This window comes from Rattus norvegicus, chromosome 14 (assembly GCF_036323735.1).
Source record: "Rattus norvegicus strain BN/NHsdMcwi chromosome 14, GRCr8, whole genome shotgun sequence".
NCBI lineage: Eukaryota > Metazoa > Chordata > Mammalia > Rodentia > Muridae > Rattus > Rattus norvegicus.
Window position 1 is genome coordinate 32916159 of NC_086032.1, and position 25201 is coordinate 32941359.

The 25201-nt window shown below is 45.3% G+C and overlaps 1 protein-coding gene across 2 annotated transcripts in view; it reads right to left on the reverse strand.

Annotated features, from left to right (window-relative positions):
• The window catches only part of Kit (KIT proto-oncogene receptor tyrosine kinase), a 77281-nt gene that overhangs the window by 14544 nt on the left and 37536 nt on the right, over nucleotides 1–25201 (reverse strand). The window contains exons 5-9 of one of the 2 annotated variants that reach the window (XM_006250909.5): nucleotides 23104–23278; nucleotides 17862–18051; nucleotides 15595–15710; nucleotides 2318–2432; nucleotides 557–738 (exon numbers count right to left, since the gene is read on the reverse strand). In XM_006250909.5, the coding sequence (XP_006250971.1) occupies nucleotides 557–738; nucleotides 2318–2432; nucleotides 15595–15710; nucleotides 17862–18051; nucleotides 23104–23278 (778 nt within the window). Of the gene's footprint in view, nucleotides 1–544; nucleotides 739–2317; nucleotides 2433–15594; nucleotides 15711–17861; nucleotides 18052–23103; nucleotides 23279–25201 lie in introns of both variants that reach the window. The other variant, NM_022264.2, reaches the window with a different exon arrangement.

Genomic DNA, 25201 nt, shown 5'->3' on the forward strand with positions numbered 1-25201 from the left:
TGACTGTGAGCCACCCTGTGGTTGCTGGGAACTGAACTTGGAACCTCTGGAAGAGCAGTTAGTGCTCTTAACTGCTGAGCCGGCTCCCCTTTGAATTAAACAATTTCTTTTTTTTTTTTTTTTTTTGGTTCTTTTTTTCAGAGCTGGGGACCGAACCCAGGGCCTTGCGCTTCCTAGGCAAGCGCTCTACCACTGAGCTAAATCCCCAGCCCCGAATTTAACAATTTCTAATGTGTCCTAATTATACTGGTGCATAAGGTAGGGAAGCTCCCCTACCCAACTATAATTGTGCATCTATTACTCCTAGTCAGGAAGTGCATACAAACACACGGAGACCAGGGAAAGAAAAATGGTTAAGATTGCATCGGTAAAGGCAAAACCTTCACCAGCAGATTAATATGGAACGAGTCTGTGAGTTCGATAGCAGCACGATATGATGCTAGCACAACCAGAGATGATATGACCAATATTGGAATGGATGTAAGATTATGGTATGGTGGACAGAGCCTAAACACCCCTTAAATTGGATTAAAAGGAAATATACCTTTGCTGTTACCTTTAAATGCAAAGTTAAAGAAGGCAGAGCTCTTGCCCACAGCGTTGGAGGCCTTACACTCCACCGTGCCGTTGTGCCGGAAGACGCTGGAGTCTATGGAACTCTGAACCACCAGTTTTCCAAATGGTGACACAGACGCATTCTGGATCTGTACGTCTACTGGCGGGACAGGAACGGTACACCTACAACAAGAGGACGACGACAGTGTGGGCTTATGCCAGGAAGTCAAATGAAGGCCTGGCACCTTGATGGCAAAGCTAGAAACTCAGACTCCCCGCCATACCTACCGACCAGGACGGCCTGAGGAGAGACAAACCCCTTGGGGCCCTGTGAGCGAGGAAGGCACTGCAGAAGAGTGGAAGGAGGAAGTGAGGTTTAGGGGTTGGATGTGGACTTCTATCCTCACTCTTAGGGACTTCTACCAGGTTCTGTGAATTCTCCAGGGTTAGGTTTTTATGGCTGTACCATCTTCAAGAGACTCAAAAATGGCTGCCAGCAACCGATGCTGCCAGGCCAGATTCTCAGAAAGGATGTGTGATGGCTGAAGATGGAGAGGTCGGAGGAGGAAATTGGAAGAAATCAACAAGAAGGAAGACAAGAAAGACTCAAAAGGAGGAGCCCAGGGTCCATGTTGGAAGTGGTCCCATCGTGTGGCGGTGGCCACTCTGGCTGCAGGGTCTTCTCTTTGAGAGACAGTCCCGAAACCCCTCTTTTCCCATTGTCTTTGAAACACCTACACACGTCAGTTCGCCCTGTCTGCTGTCTCTCTCCAGCCATAAAATACAGATCCAGCAAGACAGAGGCGTGGGCACAGCCTCGCATGGTGCATGCTACCCCAACATTTGGCACACGGTTCGTTTCCACTTAAACACTCTGCTGAGCAGGAGAGATAATACACTCAGGCCAGGCCACAGAGGGCACGATGTTCAGAGTTCTTATGCCTTCTTTATTGTTCCCTCAAACCAAACGATCTGCTAAAACCCACACTAAAACAATCATTCGATACAATCAGTCCTGATATGTTGTCATAAAACATCTTCAGTGAAAAATAAGATTTCCACTACTATTTATGAGGCCAACCTAAGTCTTTTAAGGCTGGAGTATAACATGGTGTTTTATGGGTAAAAAAAAAAAAAAAAAAAAAACGGCAACGCTGACCCCATTTCCATCCTCAGGTAATTCGAGAGGACAATTTAAGGCTTAAGTGTGGACTTCAAGGGAAAAGCCACACAGTGGCAGATGCTCCTTGTTTCGGGGGCTGGGCACCTAATCAAGGAGAAACACTTTTGCGAACCCACTGCTCACAAATGCCATATGTGTGTTGTAATTGTGCGATCATTACTTTTTGGTTACTTGGCAATTAACTTCTGAGGTAATTTTTTTTCATGATAACTGCAGCCACATTTCCCACACACACTACCTCCTGTGTATAGAATGGAAATCTAATTACTCTGTCCTGGGAAATTGCTTTATCTACCTGCGGGCTAGAAATTGCATGATAAACCCAAAAAGATAAACCACCAAAATAGAGAAGTCACTCAGTAATCATTTTTCAGCAAACAAAAATTAATGTCGACCAGGAAAAGTATAGCCATTATCCCTTCTTAAGAAGCCACTCAGATATAGGAGGGAAAAAAATAATCAAAAGACAGTCTTTTATTCTAAAAAATAAATAGCAAGTCTGAAAACACATTTGAAATTCAAGCGAATTATAGCCCTTCCCTTCTGCATTTTAAGCAGTGCCAAAAATAATCTTCTCACCTTTGCTCTGCCCCTGTACAAAAATACCAATCTATTGTGGGCTCCGGGAATCCCGCCGCCACACACTGGAGCCTGCCATTCATGAGCCTGTCATATGTCAGGATTTCTGGTTTTGCTGCAGGAAGAGAAATAGCCACGTCAGTCGGCTGAACAACCACGGCATGATTCTTCTCCATTTTCTCTCTCTTCCCATCCCTAGACCATCCAGAAGCAGCTGAGGAACCCGAGGGACTTGCTAGACACCCAGAGGTGGCACGAGGGGTCAGTGGGTATGCTGTGCGGCCTTGCCCGGATCCTCCCCATCCACCTCAAGGTATAAGGATCCCAAGGAACTCTGTAGCCCAGAGCCTGCAAGACCAGCCTGGCTAGTTTCTGCCTCAGGTCCAAATCAGCTTTCTTAACGTGGACTCCTTGCCCATAAGTCTTCAAGCCACCCTACCTGCTCCAACACCTCATGTTGCTATAGGGACTGGAATGGATGAAATTAGATGCTATTGCAGAAAAACAGAAGCTATGCACTCCTTTCAGGCAGTGCAAGAGGTGGTGCTGAGAAGACCTGGATTGTCATACTTACAGGAAAGCTAGACCACGACAGTGAGAGGCAGTGGGAGAGGCTAAACCTTCATTTCCCTCAAAGCACACACAGAAAAGGAGGCCGAGATGAGCCCCAGAGTCCCGTTCATACATTTATCTACAGCCTGGGTATAATCAGCAAAAACATAAATTGTGCCAGCAGGAAGACTCTAATTCGACAGCCCTGTGTAGCTACAATAATCAATTGATATTCGACGATCTCGAATTCTGGAAATTGCTCCTGAAGTGAAAGCAAGGTGAACGTCTAGTGCCCGGTTCTAGTGGCACTGTAGTACTCCAAGGCTTCTGGTCCTTTGAGGATGAGTGCACTTAGCGGTGGGCATTGTGCGGACAGAGATGGGAAGCGTGGGTGAACGAATCGCTGCAGGAACCAGCAAGGCAGGTGTGAGGTGGACAATCCAACTGGTGAAGCTTCCAAATCCCTCTCCTCACTCTAGTTCTTCATTTATAGGAAGGGAACAACGGCTTCCGTCTGACAGGATGTTGGTTAAGCAACAGGGACGGAGCAAGCAAAGAACTAGAGCGGGGGAGGGGCTTTACCCAGCAGGTAAAGCCGACTGCCACCAATTCTGACTATCTAAGTTTGATTCCAGACACCCAACTAGAGAGAGAACTGACTCTCACTAGTTGTCCGTTAACCTCCCCATGTGCATGCTGTGGTACACACTGCCCCCCATACACACGAATAAATACAACACGAAGGTTTTTAAAAGCATCAAGATTGACTCACAGATGAATGACACATTTCTTTTGTTGTTGTTGTTATTATTATTATTATTGTTATTATTACTGATTTGGTTATTTTCTATTGGAATATCATGCTCCCCAGTTGAGGGACTTAGCTACACATTAAGTTGATAACATTTACTCCCTTTCAGTTTCCACTTAATGCTCTGAAAATTGCTTCAAGACCGTGACTGTGTGTGTGTGTGTGTGAGTGTGTGAACCTGGAGGGCTGGGATTTCTACACCAATTATACACAGACTAATAAGACCAATAGCTGTGAAACACAAAGACAGGTAGAAGCTTACGGAGTTCACTTCCCCAGAGGAAGGTAACGGAGATCAAGGGCCTCTCTGCAGAAGGACCCCTCAGCACCTCACTCCCTCCGAGGCAAGAAGAGTTGGCAGGGATCGGTGTCCACACGCATGACACACCCACCTGTCACTCAACCTGGTCTCCCTGATGGCAGGCCGTTTGGCAAACGCACGCAGAAGAGCCACAGCTCTCCAAAGCTCTCTCAAGGTAGGAGCATCCTTGAGGACTTGGATCTAACACCAGCTTTCACAAATAGAGCAAGAAGACGAGCCATCGTCTCGCAAAAAGCATCCATCTGGCAAGTTTCGTTTAATTATCATGGGCAACTGTGGGATCAGGCTGAAAAGTAGGACACAAAAGAACACTGGACTCGTAGGAGCATGCTATTGTGCTGGGGACTGCACAGCCATACGGTGGGTCTCTGGACATGGCACGGGAGAGCGTCACCTCCTTTTCTAAGCAACCCCACTTCTCCCAAGGCAAGTTGGTTGGTCTCTATCCCTCTCCCTGGAGCCCTAGGAGCACTTGGCTTTGTTACTCAACTCATGCTGTTCTTGCCTCCTCCATCAGACTCTCAGTGACAGGAGCCCCCTGTTAGACCAGTGGTCTGGTGGCATCAGACACACAGTAAGAGCTGGTGAATGAGTACAAGACCACCCAAGGGAACAAGTTCTCAATGTCACTGTAACACGAGGGACTGCGTTAAAGGGTTGCAGCATTAGGGATGTCGAGCGCCGCTGCCTTGTGAGGCATTAATAACGCTGACTTCTGGCTAGCACCTACTTTATTCTTCTGACCTGTCTTTCCTATCATACGGCGAACGCGGAACCAAAAAAAGAACATATAAAACATTTTTAATTAAAAAATTGCGACAGCTCAAACTTGGGCCACCCATTGCGCTTTGCTTTCGTGACAAGTGCTCTCTAAGATCCAGGCCTTCTTTCTAGCATGACGCCTGGGAGCAGTTGCATCCTGGCCAGCGGAAACCAGAGATGTGGTCTGGCTGGCCTACTTGCTGCTGCGTGTTGGCTGATTAGGCGGCTTTGGTGTTTGTTTTGTTAATCCCAGATACGTTATAACCTGAGGCTGGCTGAATTGCTTCTGTCCAGTTGAGCCTCGGAGGGTCCTAAACCTTAGATATGAGAGAAACTAAAAGATTCTTGCCCCGACCTTCAGCTTCTAGAAGCTAAAGATCTGAGTCAGCCAGCGCTTGGTTTTTGTTGTTTTGTTTTGTTTTGTTTTAAAACAAAGCACCTTAAAGAAACCGGATAAAGGGGGGAGCTAGAAGCCTGCCAGAGAAGCAGCCCACGGGTGATGTTTCAGGATCACCAACCCTTAAGGTCCTTGTGGCTGCCTCGAGGGCGTGCGGCCTCCTACAATCTTGTTCTCTTACTTCCTCTTCGTCCCAGCCTCGTTCTCAACACTGGTGCTGTGATACCTCGTTCTGAAAAGGCTAACACTGGCCCAGCGGTGTCTGGACATGGCGGGCCGTACTAAGAGAATGTTTAATGCATAAAGAGTGAGCCAGGTGGAACCGATCCCCACAATGAAAACCTGAGCTTATCTGCATTTTATAAGTGGCTCGACGCACCGTGTACGGCATTAAATATGCATTTCACCGCCAAAGAGGCGTAACTTCGATTCTCCAGGTTAAGTCAGAGCTGTGGTTTCTGAGCCGTCCCGAAACAAGTAGGATATTGAATGACATGTTCCCTAATTCCTCCCAAGTTGGGGTTTTTGATAAGCCTAAGAAATGTCTAAGTTACATGTTTCGTAGGCAGATTTTTTTCTTTAATAGCCCCTTTCCATTTGAAAAATGCCACAGGTTTAAGCCACCCTGGTGTCCCCAACAACACAGATCGGTGTGTAGGCAGGGACTGTGAGAATTCGTTGCTCATGCAATTAAAATCCGAAACACCAATTTATCCGGCAGATTGGTGATTTTGAAAAAAAAAAATATTCTTCTCCCCACCACCAGGTCCATGTGGAAAGCAAGAACAAAATGAATTTTAGGATCGCAGTACACATGACAAGAGCTGGCAGCGAACCCTGGGAGGCTCCAGGCCACGGAGCTGCAGGACTCGCCTTCCATTCCTCTCCTGCAGGCGAGGGGTTCTGAGCAGAGGTTTCCTCTGGCCCTGCCCACCTTAACCAGCTCCCATGCTGAATACAATTTGCCTGGGCTCTATAATCAGCAGGAGAGGACATACACACTCGGGTCTCCAAATAATAAAAGGCCAAATGGAAAGTGGTCGGAAGGATGAATTTCTGCTTTCATAACTCTGGGTTGGCTGGGACGGAATGGCGACACAGTGGGCATTCACGATTCGTCACCATCTTGGCCGGGTCTGGGCAGAAGCTACATTTCTGTCACAATATTGTTATAATGAGGGAATGTAAACCACCTCAAACAAGAGTATAAGCTAACTGTAGCTGACTTTAAAACAAAAAAACCAAACTGGCTAAAAGATATAGACCTGTGTCACCGAAACCACTACTGTAGACATTGTGGAAATATATTGTATTTTATCCCTTCTTGTGGAGATCTAAAAGCGGCAAATGTGTATTTTGGCTAGAGTCTCATGTAGTCCAGGCTGACTTCAAACTCCATAAGTAGCCAAGAATGACCCTGAACTTCAAATCCCCCTGCCTCCAAAGTCAGAGTGCTGACATGACAGGAGGACCCCACGCCAAGCTCATCTCTGTCTAGGACAAAACCCAAGGCACCACCTTGCATGTGAAGTCAACTCTACAAACTGATCTACATGCACCGTCAAACCTAAAACAGGCGTTCCGTTCTAAAACACTAATTTGTCCAATAAACAAAAAAATTTAAAAACTTTGCTGAGGTATTTTAAACACTGAACCCATTTTAACAACAAAATGTCACTTTAATGCAGTGATATTCCCAACTAGATTATGAGTTTTATTCTTGTATCTCAAAAAAAAAAAAAACTCTGACCTTTATATTTTTAAAAGATTTATTTTTTTCATTTTATGTATGAGTGCCCTATCTTCAGACACACCAGAAGAAAACACCAGATCTCATTACAGATGGTTGTGAGCCACCATGCTTTGCTGGGAATTGAACTCGGGGCCTCCGGAAGAGCAGCTGGTGTCTTAACCGACGAGCCGTCTCTCCAGCCCCAATCTCTGACCTTTATAACTACTTACTTTTTTTTTTTTTTCTTAATTTTTTGGCTGCTCACACCCAGCAGTCTCCTCTATAGCTTTCCAGATCCCTGTTCTAAAATACCACAGAAAGAGCCCCCGGGGGCTAGGGAGATGGCTCAGTGGTAGTGCTTGTCATACAAGAGTAAAAAAATGTGACCAGAGTTGGGATCCCCAACATCTACTATACAAACATAAGGTGGGGACATGATGGCCCATCTATAATAACCTCAGCACTTGGAAGCCAAGACCCAGCCTCCCCAGAGCAAGCTGGCTACCTAGGCTTGCCAAATCAGTAAGCTTACAGTTCAAGTGAGCCATCTTTAATACAGTGGTCCTCAACATTCCTAACACTAGCATTTAATACAGTTCCCCCTGTTGTGGTGACCCCCACCCCATCATCAAATTATTTCATTGCTACTCCCTAACTGCAATTTTTTGCTACCATTATGAATTGTACTGTAAATATCAGGCATGCAGGATATCTGATATATGGTACCCCCAAAGGGGTTGTGACCCATAGGTTGAGAACTACTACTGCTTTAATACAAAATGCAAAGTAGGGATCAAGAAAGACAGGAAATAGCAACCTCTGGCCACCATTCACACTCGCGCAGCAGTACATCCATGGGAACATGCGAACACGCATGCATGCTGCAACATACACAGTCTAAAAACAACAACAACAACAAACAAAAACAAACTCCCAGTTTCAAGATGGAATCCCAAAATAATGCCTCTACTCGGAGAAAGCCTTCTTTACCCGACTCACTTATCCCAATTCATAAGCTCCTCAGTGCTACGTGCATCCCGGATGTGAGCAGGGGGACCTGAGCGCCCATCAAAAGCAGCTAAGCAGGCCGTGAAGGTGCACAGGCACAGGTCGAAATGTTATTTTTCTGCTGTAAACTAGGTAATTCACTTTGCCACATAACTCAGGGGATATTGACATAATGCCCACAGGAAAAAAAATTATGTACCTATTCTTAGATTAATTTAAATTCCTGCTGAATTAGAGGCGACCCTGCATACATTTATAAACGGACGGGGCTAATTTGATGTAGAAACACATGTGGCTCAAATGTGAAGGAAATTTCCACACAGCAGGAGGTCCACAGTATAAAAACGGCCACTCGTGCTGTTGTCTGGAGGAGTCAGGGGGCAACTCCATCAAAGTTTACAGTTACACACTAAACCCATTCCTTCGATTTTCTACCATTTAATTAAAAACAAACAAACAAAAGGGGCTAACCACATAAGCAACATAGGCAACAAAGGGCCCAGGATGAATTCTCTAAGATGTTGGCATTCAAATATATACTCCAATTAATGGCACGCCCCACGAGATGGATTAGCTTATGAGGCATGAAGCAAAGTAATGGTGACAACTTCGGAGCAGAGAAGGATGTTTACAGGTATTTACTGCTGTCTTCTTTTCAGAGTCAACGAGATTAGAGTTCTACACTAACATCTGGCTTCCATATTTGTTTCCCTTCTATGTCAACGTCTATACCATTCCAGTTATCTAGAGAGTCTATTTCTATGAAGAGACATAATGTCACACACATCAAAGGCCCCGTGAGATGGCTCCATGTGGGAAGGCACCTGCCCCTAAGCCTGGCAACCCGAGTTCAATCCCTAGAACCCACGTGGAGGAAGGAGAGAACAGGTTCCCTTAGATTGTCCTCTGACATTTCTATTCACACTGTGGCTTGGAAGGGCATGTGAATGACTTTCTATTCACACTGTGGCTTGGAAGGGCGTGTGAGTGACTTTCTATTCACACTGTGGCTTGGAAGGGCGTGTGAGTGACTTTCTATTCACACTGTGGCTGGAATGGACATGGGAGTGCATGCACACAACATAAAACAACCATTGGAAAAAAAAATGTCACCAACAAAACAATTCTCAGTCTAAGAGGTGATAAAGACTCAAGTCCTATCAGATCTCAAATAAATGCCCAGTGTCTGCAAACAGACCAATGTCAACTGCTTTTTATACGCAGATTAACTACTATACTAAGGCAACCTGAGAGCTATTCTTAGCTCAGAATGGTCCCGAGAACTGACAGTGTGGAAGGCATCTAGCATGAGATACAATGACAGATGGTGACTTCGTAACTTCCAGGCACTTAGGCAAGGTCACACATTCAAGATTAAACAGGATGATTATAAACTCCTGACAGGTTTCTTTAAAAACTCTGTCACATCGTGTTAGAACCGTCTCTCTCCTTAATGTCTCAAAATCGTATTCGACGTGGGTTTAAAGGGATTATAAAAGATCTGCACAAAGAGATAGCCAAGGGAGGCTGTGGGATAGCGCTCTGTGACTGGAAAGACATTCTCAACACATCTGCACTCAGCACTAACGAGGCGGGATAGAGAATAACACAACTCACTTTTGTTGGGATTTATTCATCGTATTTCAGGTATATAACCCTTTTGCCTACATGTATGAATGTATACCGACTGTGTGCCTGTACAGGTCAGACGTAAGATCCCCTGGAACTTGAGTAATGGATGGTTGTGAGCCGCCGTGTGAGTGCCAGACACCAAGCCTGGGTGCTCTGTAAGCTCTCGGTGCGGGACAGCCTGTGTGTAGCCCGTTTGCCAGTGAAGGTGGACCTGTCAAGCCGGCCGTGCAGATCACTTCGGACCATCTAGTCTGATCACCGTGCCATCTGGACCACCCGCCCAGTTGGAATCTCAGGGTCTTGGACCAGTGTGAGAAGAATGGCTGTCTGCCTTCAGGGACAGCTCAGTTTGGGGACTTGGAGCGAGCCTGCCCTTGCAGATCCTCATGGAACAAGACTGCAAAGTTACAAGCACGGACTACGTTCCAGCCATCTTGGAGGCCCCACGGCTTCCAAGAGGCAAGTAAATAGTAAGGATCCCACGAAGCACAACTCTCTATTAGTTCAGAATCCAAACTACTTCCTCCAGGACCAAGCCTCAAAGCAGCACTCTACGGCAGAAACCTTCTCAAACAAAACCCCAGAGAGAAATGCACTGGGGTTTTCAAACATGGTGGTCTGGACACACAATTGTTAGGAAAATCTCACACCCCCATCCTTAATAGAAACATCGGTGCTGAGAATGCGACTCAGAGGCAGGAGGCACTCGGAGGCATTAGAGTTCAATCCCAGCATCAGTAATCAATCCATGAAGAGGAGAAGGAAAGGAGACTGTGGATAGGAAGCTGGCTCTGCTCTCATTGTTCAATGAGATTCTTCAAGGGCAGACTCGCTCCAAGCTCCCAAACCGAGCAGCCCTTGAAGGCAGGCAGCCATTCCCCGTCTCACACTGGAAAAGGACCCTGAGATTCCAGCCAGGTGGACAACCCAGATGGCTGGCAGGCGGTCTGACGCCTACACGGCTGGCTTGACAGGTCCACCTTCACTGCTGGCGAGTGGACCTGCCATGTGAGTTACATGCAGGCAGCCCAGCGTATAGCAGCTTCCACCTAGTCAGGCTTGGGCCCTCTGTGACCAGATTTTATCTCTCAACGACCCAAAAATATATCAGAAGCAGTCTGGACGTCGCAAATGCGGTCAAAGGAAAACGTTCTCGTCGAGAACCTTCATTCCGGGTGACTCGTTACTTTGGCTGATTTTGGTGTACTGCGGGGTCTATAAATAATCAAGTGAGCACCCAGCAGGATTTAATTATTTGATGCAATGGTTTAGAACTAATCCATTATTGGGCATTTCCTTACGTTGTTTCTGGTGCCCTGTTAGCAGCCTCCCGTAGATAGAAGCTGGTGGTACTGATAGTCAACGTGGTGTGGGTCAAGCCATCGCTGGGGACCCCAGTCTAGCTTGAGACAAGTCAGCTCTTTGGAAGCACCATGAGGAAGGTGAATCCTTTCTGTCCCCATACCTGTGGACCTCAGCAGCCCTCCTCAATGGCTGAAAAGTCTGTCACTAAAGGTAAGATCTTTAGGACCGGAGGAAGAGCTGCTGATGACCCTTTTGTCCCATGTATTTGAATTCCTAAAGCTGATTTACGAAGACTATCAGATGCTGTCTGAAGGTTTAAGACGATTCAGAGGTTTAAAGATAACTAGTGTTGGAGCCAGCATCCTGTCCTCCAGTAATTACATGAATAACTCCACAAGTCACATGGCTATTTGACACTAAAAGTCAAGCGAGATTTAGAAAGAGACATACTTTGCTGATTGCCCTTTCAAATCCATTAGAATGTCTGTCCTTTATCCAAAAAAAATACAGACTGGGATGAGAAGAAAAGCGCAAAAGTCAAGTGAGGAAGCCTTTGATTTCAGATCTGGCTGACATGTAACTCGTCTGACCCGAGTAGTAAGCACGACCCCAGAGGCTCGCAGTGAGCACTGCACTGCGGGCTGCCACACAGCTGGTGGATGAGATTTTTTTTCCAATATGGAGAGGATTCTGGGAAAGACTCATGCCTCGTGGAGAAAGCCCGTTGGAGCAAAGTTTGGAGTTTTACAATTACACCATTTCCAGCAGTTTTCCCCTGCATCACTGTTTTCTCAAAGGGCACCGACTTTTCAAAACTAAGAATTCAACTTCTATGTGCACCTTGGATAGATGCTCCCAAGAGGAATTATAGTGATGCAAATTCAATGGGGGAGAAAAGTGTGGCTTTGTTTTATTTTAATGAAATCCCCAAGTCTCCCACATGAGGAATTAGCCCCCTACCCCCACCCTAACTGCATTGAAATCTACATGAGATATTTTCCAAACAAATGGACTCTTGAAGCATTTAGACCACTCCAAATCAAGGACTGTGCATTAGCATTTCTTAGCACTGAATCTGGGAAGCAATTATGCACCATGTCACTAAGGAGCCTGAATTTCTCTTCTAACCCGGTGCATTTATTATCTTGACTTTTATTAATTCTAATTTTTGCAATACATAATTCCTTTCCCCCCTGGAGGCTAAGCTTTATTTACAGAATAAACCATGCATAGAATTACCCATAACTGTCACCGTTACCCTGTGGTGTCAACATGGACACAATGGTTCCCATGGTTCTGATTTTAAAGCACCTTTGTTTGACTGCTTGTTAGAGACAGATTCAAACACGGTCAAACACAGATCAGGCTGGCCTCACCTTGCAGCCCAGAATGACCTTGAACTTCTGACCTTCCTGCACATACCGCCATGCTTAGGATTGCTTTTGGGCAAGGCCGGAGCACTGACAGGCAAGCATTTTACCAACTGAACCACACTCTGAGCCCTTGACTTTAAGTCCAATGCAAAACAAATAAATAAAAGAAAGAAACCTAACCCATAATACTGTGGACTATAACAGTACAGAGACACTGGGACATGCCTCACAAGAGGCAGACAGTTTGAACAAATATGCCCACTGTCAAAGCCATTTGTAAATCCAATGTGCCCTGTGAGTGAAATGAACAGCTTTTGTCAACTTAGCATTTGCAAGAAACTGACAGAAATGAAAAGCCTTCCTCAAAGGCTTAATCTCAGAGGGCAGGGCCCACTGCCCCACCTTCCTTCCTCTCAGAGTGATAAAGAAGGCATTCCATCAATGACAGGGTGCTTGTCGGAGCACAGAACCCGAGACTATAGAAGAGGCCCCTCCTGCAGGGGGAAACCATTTTGGAAGGCAGCGGTGTCCCTAGCAGAAGTGATCATAACTGACCCTGCTGGATAGCAAGGCAACCTCAAAAATCAAACCACTGCAATTCTGCTCCCAGAAAGAAAAGCTAGAAGTGTAGTAGGTTAGTATCTCATGCCCAAGTGGCAGACAACACGCTGGGAAAGGAGGGGCCAGAGACCCAGGTAAAGACTAACAGGATGAGCTTCTCAGTGGATCACACAGAGTGTGTTCCTCTACAATCTGCTTGTTACTTGTGGCACTCAGAAGGAGCGATCTGAGTGCCCAACAAAGCCTTACCCACTGTCAGCCTCTTTCTTTACTTTGCCTTTCTAGTAACTGGCTCTTACTATTTTCTGGGAGTACTGGTCTACCTTGGATTAGGGGAACTACTACACTCAGAATCAAGTTTTGCATGAACAATTTTGCACATTATGCTTGCAAAGATACTGATTTGCCTACGGTTGTCTCTTAAATTAGTTGAATTATTACGGTTTTCAGAAGTAGGTAATTTTGCCCATGTGTAATATATTAAGCTCCCTTGATTAACATCTGAATTAATCTAGAAATATTTGAATTGAGAGCCAATGAGATACCAAATAATCAAAACTGCTCTCAGGAACAGAAATATTAATTAACATTTCCTTTGGATGGGAGTAGCTCTGGGGTTCAGAGTCTAGGATCACTCGTTCCCACCACCACCACCACCACCACCAGCAGCAGCAGCAGCAGCAGCACCAGCACCAGCCCAAGCACCAGCACCCTTTAAGGAAGTGTAGGGTACAGCAACAGATAAAGGATTCTGGGAGAGTTAGCAACACTAAAGTACTTAATTATGGGCCTGTGACACTTCTCCCCCTTGACACTGAATAGCCCAGGCTGGCTTTGAACTCAGAGATCTACCTGCCTCCACCTTGCAGAATGCTAGGATCAAGGGCATGCACCCTGTCACCCAGCTCAAAACACATTGATGTCTCTGGTGACTAGTCTTGGTTTGTCAACCTGACTGCTTCTGGAGTCACTAACACCCAAGCAGCTGGGCACTCCTGTGAAGGATTTTCTTGATCAGATTATTTGTAGCAGGAAAACCCTCCCTCAACCTCAGTCTTCTTCAAGAGTCCAGTGTAGACTGAAGACCAGGGCCCTCCAGGAATCCTGCTGGCCCTCAGCATCTGAATGGGACTCCTGAGACATTCAGCCTGGTGGACTGAATGAGGCAGCCCCTGCTGGGCTACACTGATGACATTCTGTAAGCCAATCTAATAATACCGTGTGTGTGTGTGTGTGTGTGTGTGTGTGTGTGTGTGTGTGTGTGTGTGTGTGTGCGCGCGCGCGCGCGCGCGCGCGCGCGCGCGCGCGCGCGTGCGTGCACGTTTCTGCTGGTCTGTTCCTTTGGAGAACCCTGACTGAGATATATCTTAATCAGGAAGCACAATTCTAGAAATACAGCTAAGTAACTCTAGACTTGTGATTTAAAAAAAAAAAAAAAGCCAGCCAGAGTAGGTTATTCTTCCTCATAAACAAATGGATCTGACCACACCCAAATGGCTATCACAGCAGGACAGGGACAGAGGGATAGATATACCTCAAACCACTGCAGATATGCTACTCTAGGGAGGGAAGACACTCCCCTGCCTCCGCCCACTTCGGCCATCTACAACCCACTTAGAGTACATACAGCATACTGCCCAGTTCCTAAGTTGCTTTTGTAGGGAATCATTCTGGTTTGGCCTGACATATCCCCGCAGGCTTGTTGATCCCCTTGTGGTAGTGTTTTCAGAGAGCATGGTACCTTCAGGGCAGGAGGCATGCCTGGCAGAAGAGGCCACTAAGGCAGGCCACAGTGGGTTGTAGCCTGGCTTCCAGCCTCAGCGCTTCACTTCCTGATTAGCCATGAGGTAAATGAGTTGTATGCTCCCACTGCCCAGACCAAAGCCCAAAGCCACACTCTCCCTGCCAAGACAGCCTATATTCCCTGCAAACAAGAACCGAAGCCACTCCCCTCAGGCTGCTTGTGCGCTCTCTCACAGCAACAAGTGACTAACACGGGGGCATTCCCATTTCCCCAGACCCACACACGGGATGGATAATTCTAACACTTATTTATTGGACTATCTTCTGGAACACCTTAGTAGATATGACAGTGTCCACCACTCCTTGTTAATATAGACCCAGAACAGAGCCACGGAGAAGCCCTGCACGGGGCAGAAGCCACAGCCAGGATCGACTCCTGCTTGCTTGCATGGCTCCCCACCCCCCAAGAACCATAGCGGTGCAGGACTTTTGAGGTTCCCATGACTACAGACCACTGCCCTCCACAAAACCACCTGCTGCCTGCTCCCCAGGCCTCCTAAAGTACTCAGGAGTGACCCATTGAGCTGAGTCAATATCACTTCGATCACAGCGGGAGAACAATCTTAAACACAAATGGTGTATCACAGGCTGAAGAGAGAAGGCTCTGGTCAGAGAAAATTCTTGTCAGGGCTTAACAGTAGCTCTCTCTCCCTCTCTCCCACCCAATGGCAAATGCCAGCTCCATTCAACATCTGGCTCTGCAGTTGAACAATCAATAATAATACACTTTCTCTTAAACAATTTCTAAGCTCAGTCTCTTTGGCTCCTCTGTGGACGCCAAAGGCGGCCTCTCAGAAATCCACAGCGCTTCTACAAGGTCATGTGGCTGGTGAAATGAAGGACAGGGAATTGGTTTCTCTTCCAACCACCAAACCACGAGGTCTTTGTTAAGGTCAAAATTATCATGAAACGTTATTTACATAGCACACAAGAAACGCAGCTCGGCAGCTGTTAGACACACGGGCTGCAGTGTGCAATAACACAAAATAAAAAGATAAGGAACCCGGCGATTTACTTACTGTTCACATAAACATCAAATGTCACGGAAGCACTGACATCAGAGTTGGACACCAGAAAGGTGTAAGTGCCTCCTTCTGTGCCTTTCAATCTGGTCAGGCGAAGTTCGTTCACATATCTACAAAGGAAGGACAATAAATCAACTCCCTGGGGAGAGTCTGTCCTGGGGCACACATCTCTGTCAGTTTCTACTTGGAAAGAGATGCGTATTTAGAGGGAGGTATCGATGAATCATTTCATTTAGTGTTACACTCCTACACACACACACACACATACACACACACACACACACACACACACACACACACACCAATACACACACACACACCATATACACACACACACCATATACACACACCATATACACACACCCCTCACACACACTCATACATACTTCATACACATACACACATAGACACACACCATACACTCCATACATACTCCATACACTCCACACACACCCACATTCCACCCATACCACACACACTCCACACATACACACACACACACACTTTCTCTCTCTCTCTCTCTCTCTCTCTCTCTCTCCATATACTTCGTACACACACTTCATACACCACACACACACACACACACACACACACACACACACACACACACACACACACCCCACTCTATCTGGGAACCAATGACCTGCATGAAGATACAGAAATAGACAAGACAAGCCTCTGGGGTCACTGGCCCAGGCTACCTTCACGACCACTTCATCCTCTGCCTACACTGGGCCAGCACCTTGATCTCTGTCCTGGGAACTCTTAGTTCAGTAACCTGTACACACCCATGACTTTCATGTGGACGCTTAGACCCTTGGGATCCACACAATCATGAAGTCCTTCATTCACTGTCCCCCTGCCTTATTTCTGTCAAGCTACTTTAGTTTTCCTCTTCCTCCCGGACTTCTTTTCCCAGAGTCCCCAGGTGTACTTGTTATTCAAGTATCTGCTCTACTCAGGGGCCTACAGGATGACTGTGAAGAAGGAACAATCCTTAAACTAGTGTGAGCTCTACGTGGACAGATCCCCTGAGCAGGCCATGACCGACTTGCCCATTTCACTGGTCTAGCTCACTCTCCTCTCTCCACTGAGAGATAGATCGAGATGTTCTAATCTCAGCTTCTCATGCAGGCACCTTGGTCCTGTGTGTCCTCTATGGGGCCTATTCCCATGTCCCCACAGACCTTCGTTGTGGGTGGAGCTCAGGATGCCTCACATCTGTCACCTTCAACCAAGTGGCCAGGTACAGAAAGTTCAGTGTAGAATTCCCCAAGAACCTTTCTCAGGTGGTTTCCTGCCCCCTCATAGCTTTCTCTCTGCATAAACCCAGCCTCTCAGCTCCTGGCTCAGGCTTGGCTTTGAGGGAACTGAGCCTTTTAGACAAATGCATGCAAGGTCTCAAGCAAAGAGCACCTCAGTTCTCTCTCGTGTTCATCCAACAACCAACAGCTCCTGAATGGACGAACATCGACTCTGCCCAGTCATCGGCCCCTTAATAGTCATTTGGTCTTGGTCACATCACCTCAACCTTCTATGCCTTGAATTCCTCTTCTATAAAGATGGAGACACTAAAAGTGCCACGGGTCAGTGAGAGGGTAAAGGTGCTTTCAGGACAAGCCCCTGAGTGGACCCCTGGAATGCTCGTAAAGGTGGAAGGAGAGACCTGACTCCCAACCGTTATCCTCCGACCTTCACACACACTTTGAGGTACACTGTGTCCCTGCACCATTACATACCCACAGCACTCCAAGTTAAACTTAACAAAAGGCAAGCGCTACATCTAAGGTTTGGGCTGACGTGTACAGCACATATGACAGAAACAAACAAAAGCACACAAGGTGTTATGGCTGCCACTATTGTAATTACGATGCTTTGAAGATTTAATAAGTGATCTGATAAAAAAAAATAATCAGTCACCGGGCCTGAAGCCTGATGGTTCATGGTTGCCTCAGAGATTTAATAATGGAGTAACAATACTAGGAGAAGTACTGTCTCCTGAAGATAGGTTAGTCATTGCTTTGGGTTAGCCTTAAAACTAAGGGGGAAAGTAACCCTCACTTTCCAAATGAGACACTGAGTCACCATTCCTTCAGATACGTGGTGGAAACGTTTGAAACCCACAGCAAAATGGACTTGTTGGCCGAGGACACGGAGGAAACCCCAGATGTCCTTCCTCATGTGGTATCTTCCCACACGAGGTCACCAAAACATGGAGTGGGAAGATTTCGGGGAGAAACGGGCACAAGTCCCCTCCTTACCTGATGTTGCTTTGGTTGTCGGATTTGACATAATCCTCCCCTCTGTTAGTAGGCGTCCTGTTCATGTAGATCCACTGCTGGTGTTCAGGTTTAGGGTAGGCCTCGAACTCAACAACCAAGTCTACATTTTCCCCATCAGTTACAAATACCGTAGTGTTCTTCACAGGGAAGATGTTGATGAATCCCTTTTCTAATCGGAACAGAAGAAGACAGCAATCGGTATTCGCCACTGACAAGAACACAGGACGTCAACTTAGAATCACAAAAATGACGGCAAACGGCGGCCTCCAGTGTTGATGGGCAACACGTGAGGAGATGTGTGCTGGCCGCCTTTGCTCTTCACTGCATATCGGATGAGGCAGGGCACACAAAGTCCCAGATGCGTGCTGCTGCCTTGCTAGCAGTTCCCTGAAAGTTCTCTACATCCCCTTGTCTTCAAGACCATGAAGTTCAAGTTCAAGAAATTTCATTAAATAGCCCTCACCTAGGCCCAGAAGAATTTCAAATGTAGTTAAAAAACAAAAAACAAAAAACAAAACAACAACAACAACAACAACAAAAAAAAAAACTAGGCAAGAATAAGCCCTAAAATGTGATTAAAATGCTGCAAAAAAAATGTATTTGAAGAAAATGATGGCTGGCCCTTCCATACTGCGTGTTGTTATCACACAACGGGCCATTAGTCAGGCCGCGCTCTTACGTGAAAACTGGGCTTTTACCGCTTGTGGGGGAGATGGGTGGGTGCTTTTTGGAAGCGACAAAAGTAAGACATCACAAAGGGCAAATATGAATGAAGGTAACAGGAAAGAGGACTTTAAACTACGGGAGAAGGATTGTTTAGCTAAACCGGTCATTAAAATACGGATAGCACTTTCCATTTATCAAAAATAGCAAAACTAATTTAAAATAAGCCCAAGAATCTCGAGTGTGCTTCGAAGAAGCATGGGGAACCGCACATGACAAACTGGCACGCCGCTCCTCAAAACCAGTTAGCAATCGAGAGTTTCTTTTTTTAAATGATCTATTTTAAGCCTAAATCCTATAATTTCCATTTGAGAACTCTTCTTAAAATGGGTTGGGAGATGCACAAAGCACTATTTGCACGGGTTTCGATAACTCTTGACATGACAGAACTGAAGTAAATAAATGATATGGCCTTGGAGATGGTTATGTAATAATCCAAGAGCGGCTCGAAAAAGAGCAATAATTGCTGATATTATTTTATAGCTACCATTCGGGGGATGGCGCTCACCGTGTGCCAAGAGCTGCCTCGGGCACCTTAGCACACATTTCATTTAATAATTATGACATTTATGCCTACGATCATTCTGGAACATAAAGCCTCTAATTTATAGATGAGAAACAGGCTATGGGTTTTCGGCGTGCGTGCGTGCGTGCGTGCGTGTTGTGTTTGGTGTCTGTGTCTATGATAATGCACCTTTAGAGTGTGGAGACTAGCCGGGTGGTGGTGGTGAACACCTTTAATCCCAGCACTGCAGAGGCAGAGGCAGGCAGACCTCTGAGTCTGAGGCCAGCCTGGTCTACAGAAGGAGTTCCAGGACAGCCATGCCTACACAAAGAAATCCCACCTAGAACAGAACTCCAGGGGTCTTCCACTGAGTCAGAAATTCACCACTTCAGGAGGACTGGCTAGCCAGGAAACTCTGGGGACCTGCAGTCTCTGTTCCCTAGCCTTAGGATTACAGCCACATCCAGCCATGCATTTTATGTAAGTGCTGGGGATTTGAACTCAGCTCCTCGTGAGTAGAACAAGCCCCAGGTTAGTGATAACTCCAGTTTATAAGTAATACTTGTAATCTCCAATTTATGATGAAATCGATGATTTATGTTGGGACCCAGAGCCACATAGGCAAAGTCTATGTTCAAAACATGGGTCTGAGAGAAGCCAAGAGCAGCTGCTTTTTTCAGAGCCTCGATACATTTTAAGCAAGAGAATAGGAATATGAATAAAATTGTATGTATAATGAAAACTCATATATAAAAATATAAGTAAAATACTCAAATCTTTAAGAAGCAGCTATATGAAGTTAAGAGTTTAAATTTTATTCCATTTTGTTTTCAAGTGCTTAAACTGTACTGCAAACTTTTACTAATTTTGCAGGTTATCTGTGTATACACAGAAGGTGGTCATTGCAGGGTTTGTTTTGTTTTTAATGATATTTGGTTGCCTAAGAGTTCAAGGTCAAAACCACAATCCTGTGTCCTTTCTCTCTCTACTGAACCAATTTGAAAATGATTTTCAGTGAGGAATGAAAAAAAAAATCATCCAAAATAAAAACTGGAGTTGGGGCTGGCCCTGTCCTAACACTTGAGTGACAAATGCTATAACCTCTGCCACTCTTAATGACAAGGGCTTTTCTGTTTGTTAGGTCTTGCTATGTTAAAAGAATCAATGTTGATTCAAAAGGTCATATATTCAGATAACCACACAGCCATAAAAAAGTCAGGTTACCACAGATAAAGGCAAGGCTAGAGAGATGCCCAGTGGTTAAGTCCTCTGGTCTTCCAGAGAACACAGGTTCAATTCCCAGCACCCATACGGCAGGAGCTCACACCTGCCTGTAAGCCCAATTCCAGGGTTTCTGATCCTCTCACACAGACATACATGCAGGCAAAACACCAACTATGTATATATAAAAAGTATATATGCCAGCCGTCCTGAGTTTTCTGTAGTCTTACCTTGCCAATATAAGTGTTCTGCTTTGCCTGTGAAGAATTAACCCATGTTAAAGGTCTGGTTGCTAGCGATTGAACTTGTAGGAAGGGACCGGATCACCAGGGCTCTAAGTTCATCAATGGATGTCCATTGTGGGTGGGTGTGCTACTTGAGGGAAATGGGTCCCTAGGGGTACACCTATCTCGTGTCTGGCCCTTCCTGGCTTGCTCTCTTTTCTTGGCTGCTATACGGCGAGCTTCTCTCTTCTGCCACCTGTTCCTACCATGATGTTCCAGAGCTGCCTTAAGTCTTAGAACATGAGTGAAACTTCGCTCCTTTAACCTGTTAGTATGTCAGGCATTTCATCATAGAACAGGGAGCTGACAACACAGTAGGGTTATGTTACAGAGCGGGATGAAGCCTTAGATTCCTATAACGTAAGAAGGATTAAGGCTCTACCTTAAATACTATAACATAAAAGAAGGAAGGCTAACAAAAAAAAAGTTTTTTTTCCCAAGTGCTTCTGCATTAAAAAAAAAAAAATAGCGGAACATTAACTTTTAATCAAGTTTAAACTCTACTGCCTGACACTCCCATAAAATCTGTCTCATCTCCTTTCCAACGTGGTGGGAGCTGGAGGGTGTTTCTTCTGTGAAGAAATACAGAGAAAACCTGGGGTACATTGGAAAGAGAAGTAGCAAAGCCCCTAACCTAAAACCAGGTCAGATTCTATCTGCTCTTACACACACACACACACACACACACACACACACACACACACCCCAAAACATAGCCATGGAAGATGGTGGATTAAGTTTATTTGCTTCACTATAATAACATTTTATAGCCTGTATACATCCCTGTAATATCATGTTAAATGCCTTCACTGTACACGGGTGTGTGTGTGTGTGTGTGTGTGTGTGTGTGTGTGTAAAATTATATATATAGTCAGATGGTCCAAAAGTCTAGTTCTCTCACCTTTGCCATTTTGGATCTGAACTCCATTCCCAGTCCCTGTGGAATTAGCCTTTCTTTGTCTCTTCCTGTCCCACCCACAACCCACTCCTGACCGACGACAAAACCAGATTCAGATTTCATAGCCCCAGAGTTTTCCAGTCACACATTTCTAATTCTTGGAAACTGATGAATGGATTTTTAAAATCCGATTACATACAACAATATGCTCAAAACCTCCTTCCTAATTGCTTTCTGGAGCTGAAGTGGGTATATCAACATTCTCCCTAATCAACTTAGCAAATTAGTGCTTATGGAGTTTAATATTTTAAAAGCATAGCCTTCTATTCAAATTAATAAATGGCTCACGATCACAGTTGGGGACAGAGGAGTATACTTTGTGTGTGATGACTCTATAATTACAAGCAAAGTGTCTTCTGTGTGTTCATCTGTTGAGGGACTTTCCATTAGAACTTGGGCAGAAGCACCAAATTTTTACGATGCTACTACAGGAGGAAAAAAAAAATCAGAGTTCTGTTCCATAAATTAACGAAATCTGGGGTGGGTGAGGAGCAGGACGCAAGCAAACAGTGCGTTGCTTTATTACTGCTTACAAAGATGAGCGTCTCTGCTCTACACGGGTGTTAGCAAAGGCAAGCACCAAGGAAATGGTTGTATTTAAAAAAAAAGCTTACATATTAATTACAATAAAGACAGACAGAAAGAAAAAAAATCCAGAAAAAAATCAGGTGAGATCAAACAATATCCAGAAGACAAAAAACAAAATGAACAAACAAAAAAACTATGAATGAAATATTTTTGGGGAAAGTTACTATTGGTCTAGATAAAAAACAAAACGAAACAAAACAATACAACAATTAAAAAAAAAAAAACCAAACAGGAAAACTCTATAAGTAATTGCCTCAAAAAATAAACACTTGTGGCCTTTCTTACATCCACACCTTACAAAGCTACACCTACTACTGTACAGAGCAGAGGTGGTGAACCTGGGGCGGGGGCAGAGGAGACCCCCAGGACCCTTCTCTGAGGCTCTCTAGGACCAGTGCAGCTTCCCTGAAGGTGTGAGCCATCGGTGAACTTGAGAGAAGAGCCAGCAGGCTGAAGAAGCCCAACTCAGCAGACCACAAAGGGACTAAAGCCAACAACTGACAAACAACACGTTCCGGAAGACTGAGAAGTCCGTACCCCAGGCTCTATGCTCTACACATCTTCTGAGGCCTGGCAAAGACCATCTACGGTCATTGCAAAACTCCAACCATTGCAAAACTCCAACCATTGTGTAGAGGGCTACAACGTGGGGGAAAGTCAGTACACGCTCTGCTTGTGGGGGAGGGGGAAGGTGGGCACACAGAGTGACGGGGCTGAGGTTCAGTGGCCTGTTCTCTTCTGTCTTTTGGGTAAACTGGTAGGATCTGGTTTTGTGTTCTGCTGCCGAGAAGCTGCAGGGATAATATTCATTCATTCATTCACTCGGTGATAATAAATTCTAAGAATTGGTTCTTAGAATCCCATTTGCATAAAAAGGAAACTACCTAGTAATTTCTCTCTCACTATTGCCCATAATTTATACATTCCCATAGAGATATTTACCTACTACTTTCAAGGTTGTTGTGACATTTGCTGATCCAAAAGTATTATTGGCATAACACATGAACACTCCGGAATCGTTAACTCTTGCTGAGCTGATAGTCAGCGTCTCCTGGCGTTCGTAATTGAAGTCGCCCTGATGCCAGCTATTGCGCTTTACCTGGGCTTTGCTCTGAGGCTTTCAGAAGGGGAAGGAGAGGGGAAAAAAAAAATCAAAGATTACCATATAATTTATATTCAGGATCTTTCCTAAATTAAAAATAGCAGCAATTAACTTCTCCGTATTAGCATTCATTATACACTACTGAGGGGGAATAATACAGCGTCGTGACAAGCCTGTCACTGGGACCCTTCATATCACAGGATTATATTGAAAGATAGTCATTATGAACGATTGGAAAAATACAGGGAAATTCATTCCAAGTTCTCCGTGGTATTAGATTTTCAGAGTCACCACGAAAGAAATATTATCGAGTACCGATATGTCATAGTGAGTCAGCATACATATGTCACATTAACATTTCCTTTTTGTTTCCTTTCCCCCCTTGAGATGGGATTTCTATGTAGACCAGGATTGCTTCTAATTCCCTTTGTAGCCAAGAAAGACCTTGAACTTCGCTCCCCCTGCGTCCCTCCACCTGCGTGCACAGATCGCAGGCACATGCCCCCATCAAGCCCAGCGGTTTATGACGCGCCATGCACTGAATCCAGGGATTCATGCATGCCAGGCAAACACTCTATCAACCCCCCTTTGTCCTTTTCCATGTGTGAATCTAATGACTGAAAGAAAACATACAACCCTTTTATTAGCACTTGGTATCCTAAATAAAATTAGAAGCAGATATGTACAACTGACTTGACATTCACCACCACAGTTATCAACCCAGTAGAATTTTCTTAACGACTCAAGGGATAAGGCACGCAACACCTACGAGACCACATCACAAAGTGTATGAGAACACTAACCAAAAAGGAATGTGGCTCTGGCCTTGGGGGATCACTCTTGTGACAGGGTCGTCTGCAGGCCAGACATAGAGAAATACTACATGGGAAGTACCAGGGGAAAACTTTGATATGGGCAACTCCACTCAAAAGATTTGAAGAAGTCTGTGTTCTGCATCTTCCAAATCTGCTGTCATCTGCACACATTCCCGTCATACTGGAGAAAACAACAGCATCAACGAAAGCAAGCAAGCAGGCAAGCAGGCAAGCAGGCAGGCAAGCAGGCAGGCAGGCAGGCAAGCAAGAGCTGACATTGGCAAAGACCAAGGGCAATGTCAGCTATAGCTACATTGCCATGTAGGCCCAGCAGCCCGTGCTGGTGGTGATAGGAACGATGCCACAAAGGAGCTTGGCAGGATGCTAAGGTCCTCAGATCACCTGTGTCTTAGGGCTCATAACAGAAGACAAAAGTTCCCTGATACTGACTGCAGGGACTCTTGGGATGACACAAATATCCATTGGGTAAATGCAACAAAAAAGATCAAGTCTGGGTAGGAAACAAGAGAGCCGTTGACGTGACTTAAGACAGCTCACAATGATAATGCCAACACCTGGGAGCGAGACAGATGGCTACAGGTTCAAGGCCAGCTTGGGCTACAATAGGGAGACCCGATCAGGAGCAAAGCACCAATCTTAAAGTTACGACCAAGTGGCAATGCACGCACATGGGGGAAAGACAAGAGAAACCTGGAAAACATGAGAGCTACCTGGCATTAACAAGGACTAGCCACTTGCGACCATGGAGTACTTCAAATGCTGTAGTTCTGACTCCACATAAATTATATCCTAGATTCTGAATTATAAGATGCAGAATGCATCATGAATAACTTTTATGTTAATTTTAGTAGAAAATGATGATATTTCATAATTCTGGGTCAAATAGGGCATTAAAAATCACTTAGTTTGGAATGTGCCTATCTGAAAATTTTAAATGGCCTGTGCAACTCACATTATACTTCTAGATATTTCTAGATACTTATAAATACAGTATTGCTAGCTGCAAACATATAGACAATGCCTTTCTTTCTTTTCCCCCTTGTATAATTATGGCTTAAGAATTTTTCTTCAGAGCTGGGGATTGAGGTGGAGCTGGCACCAC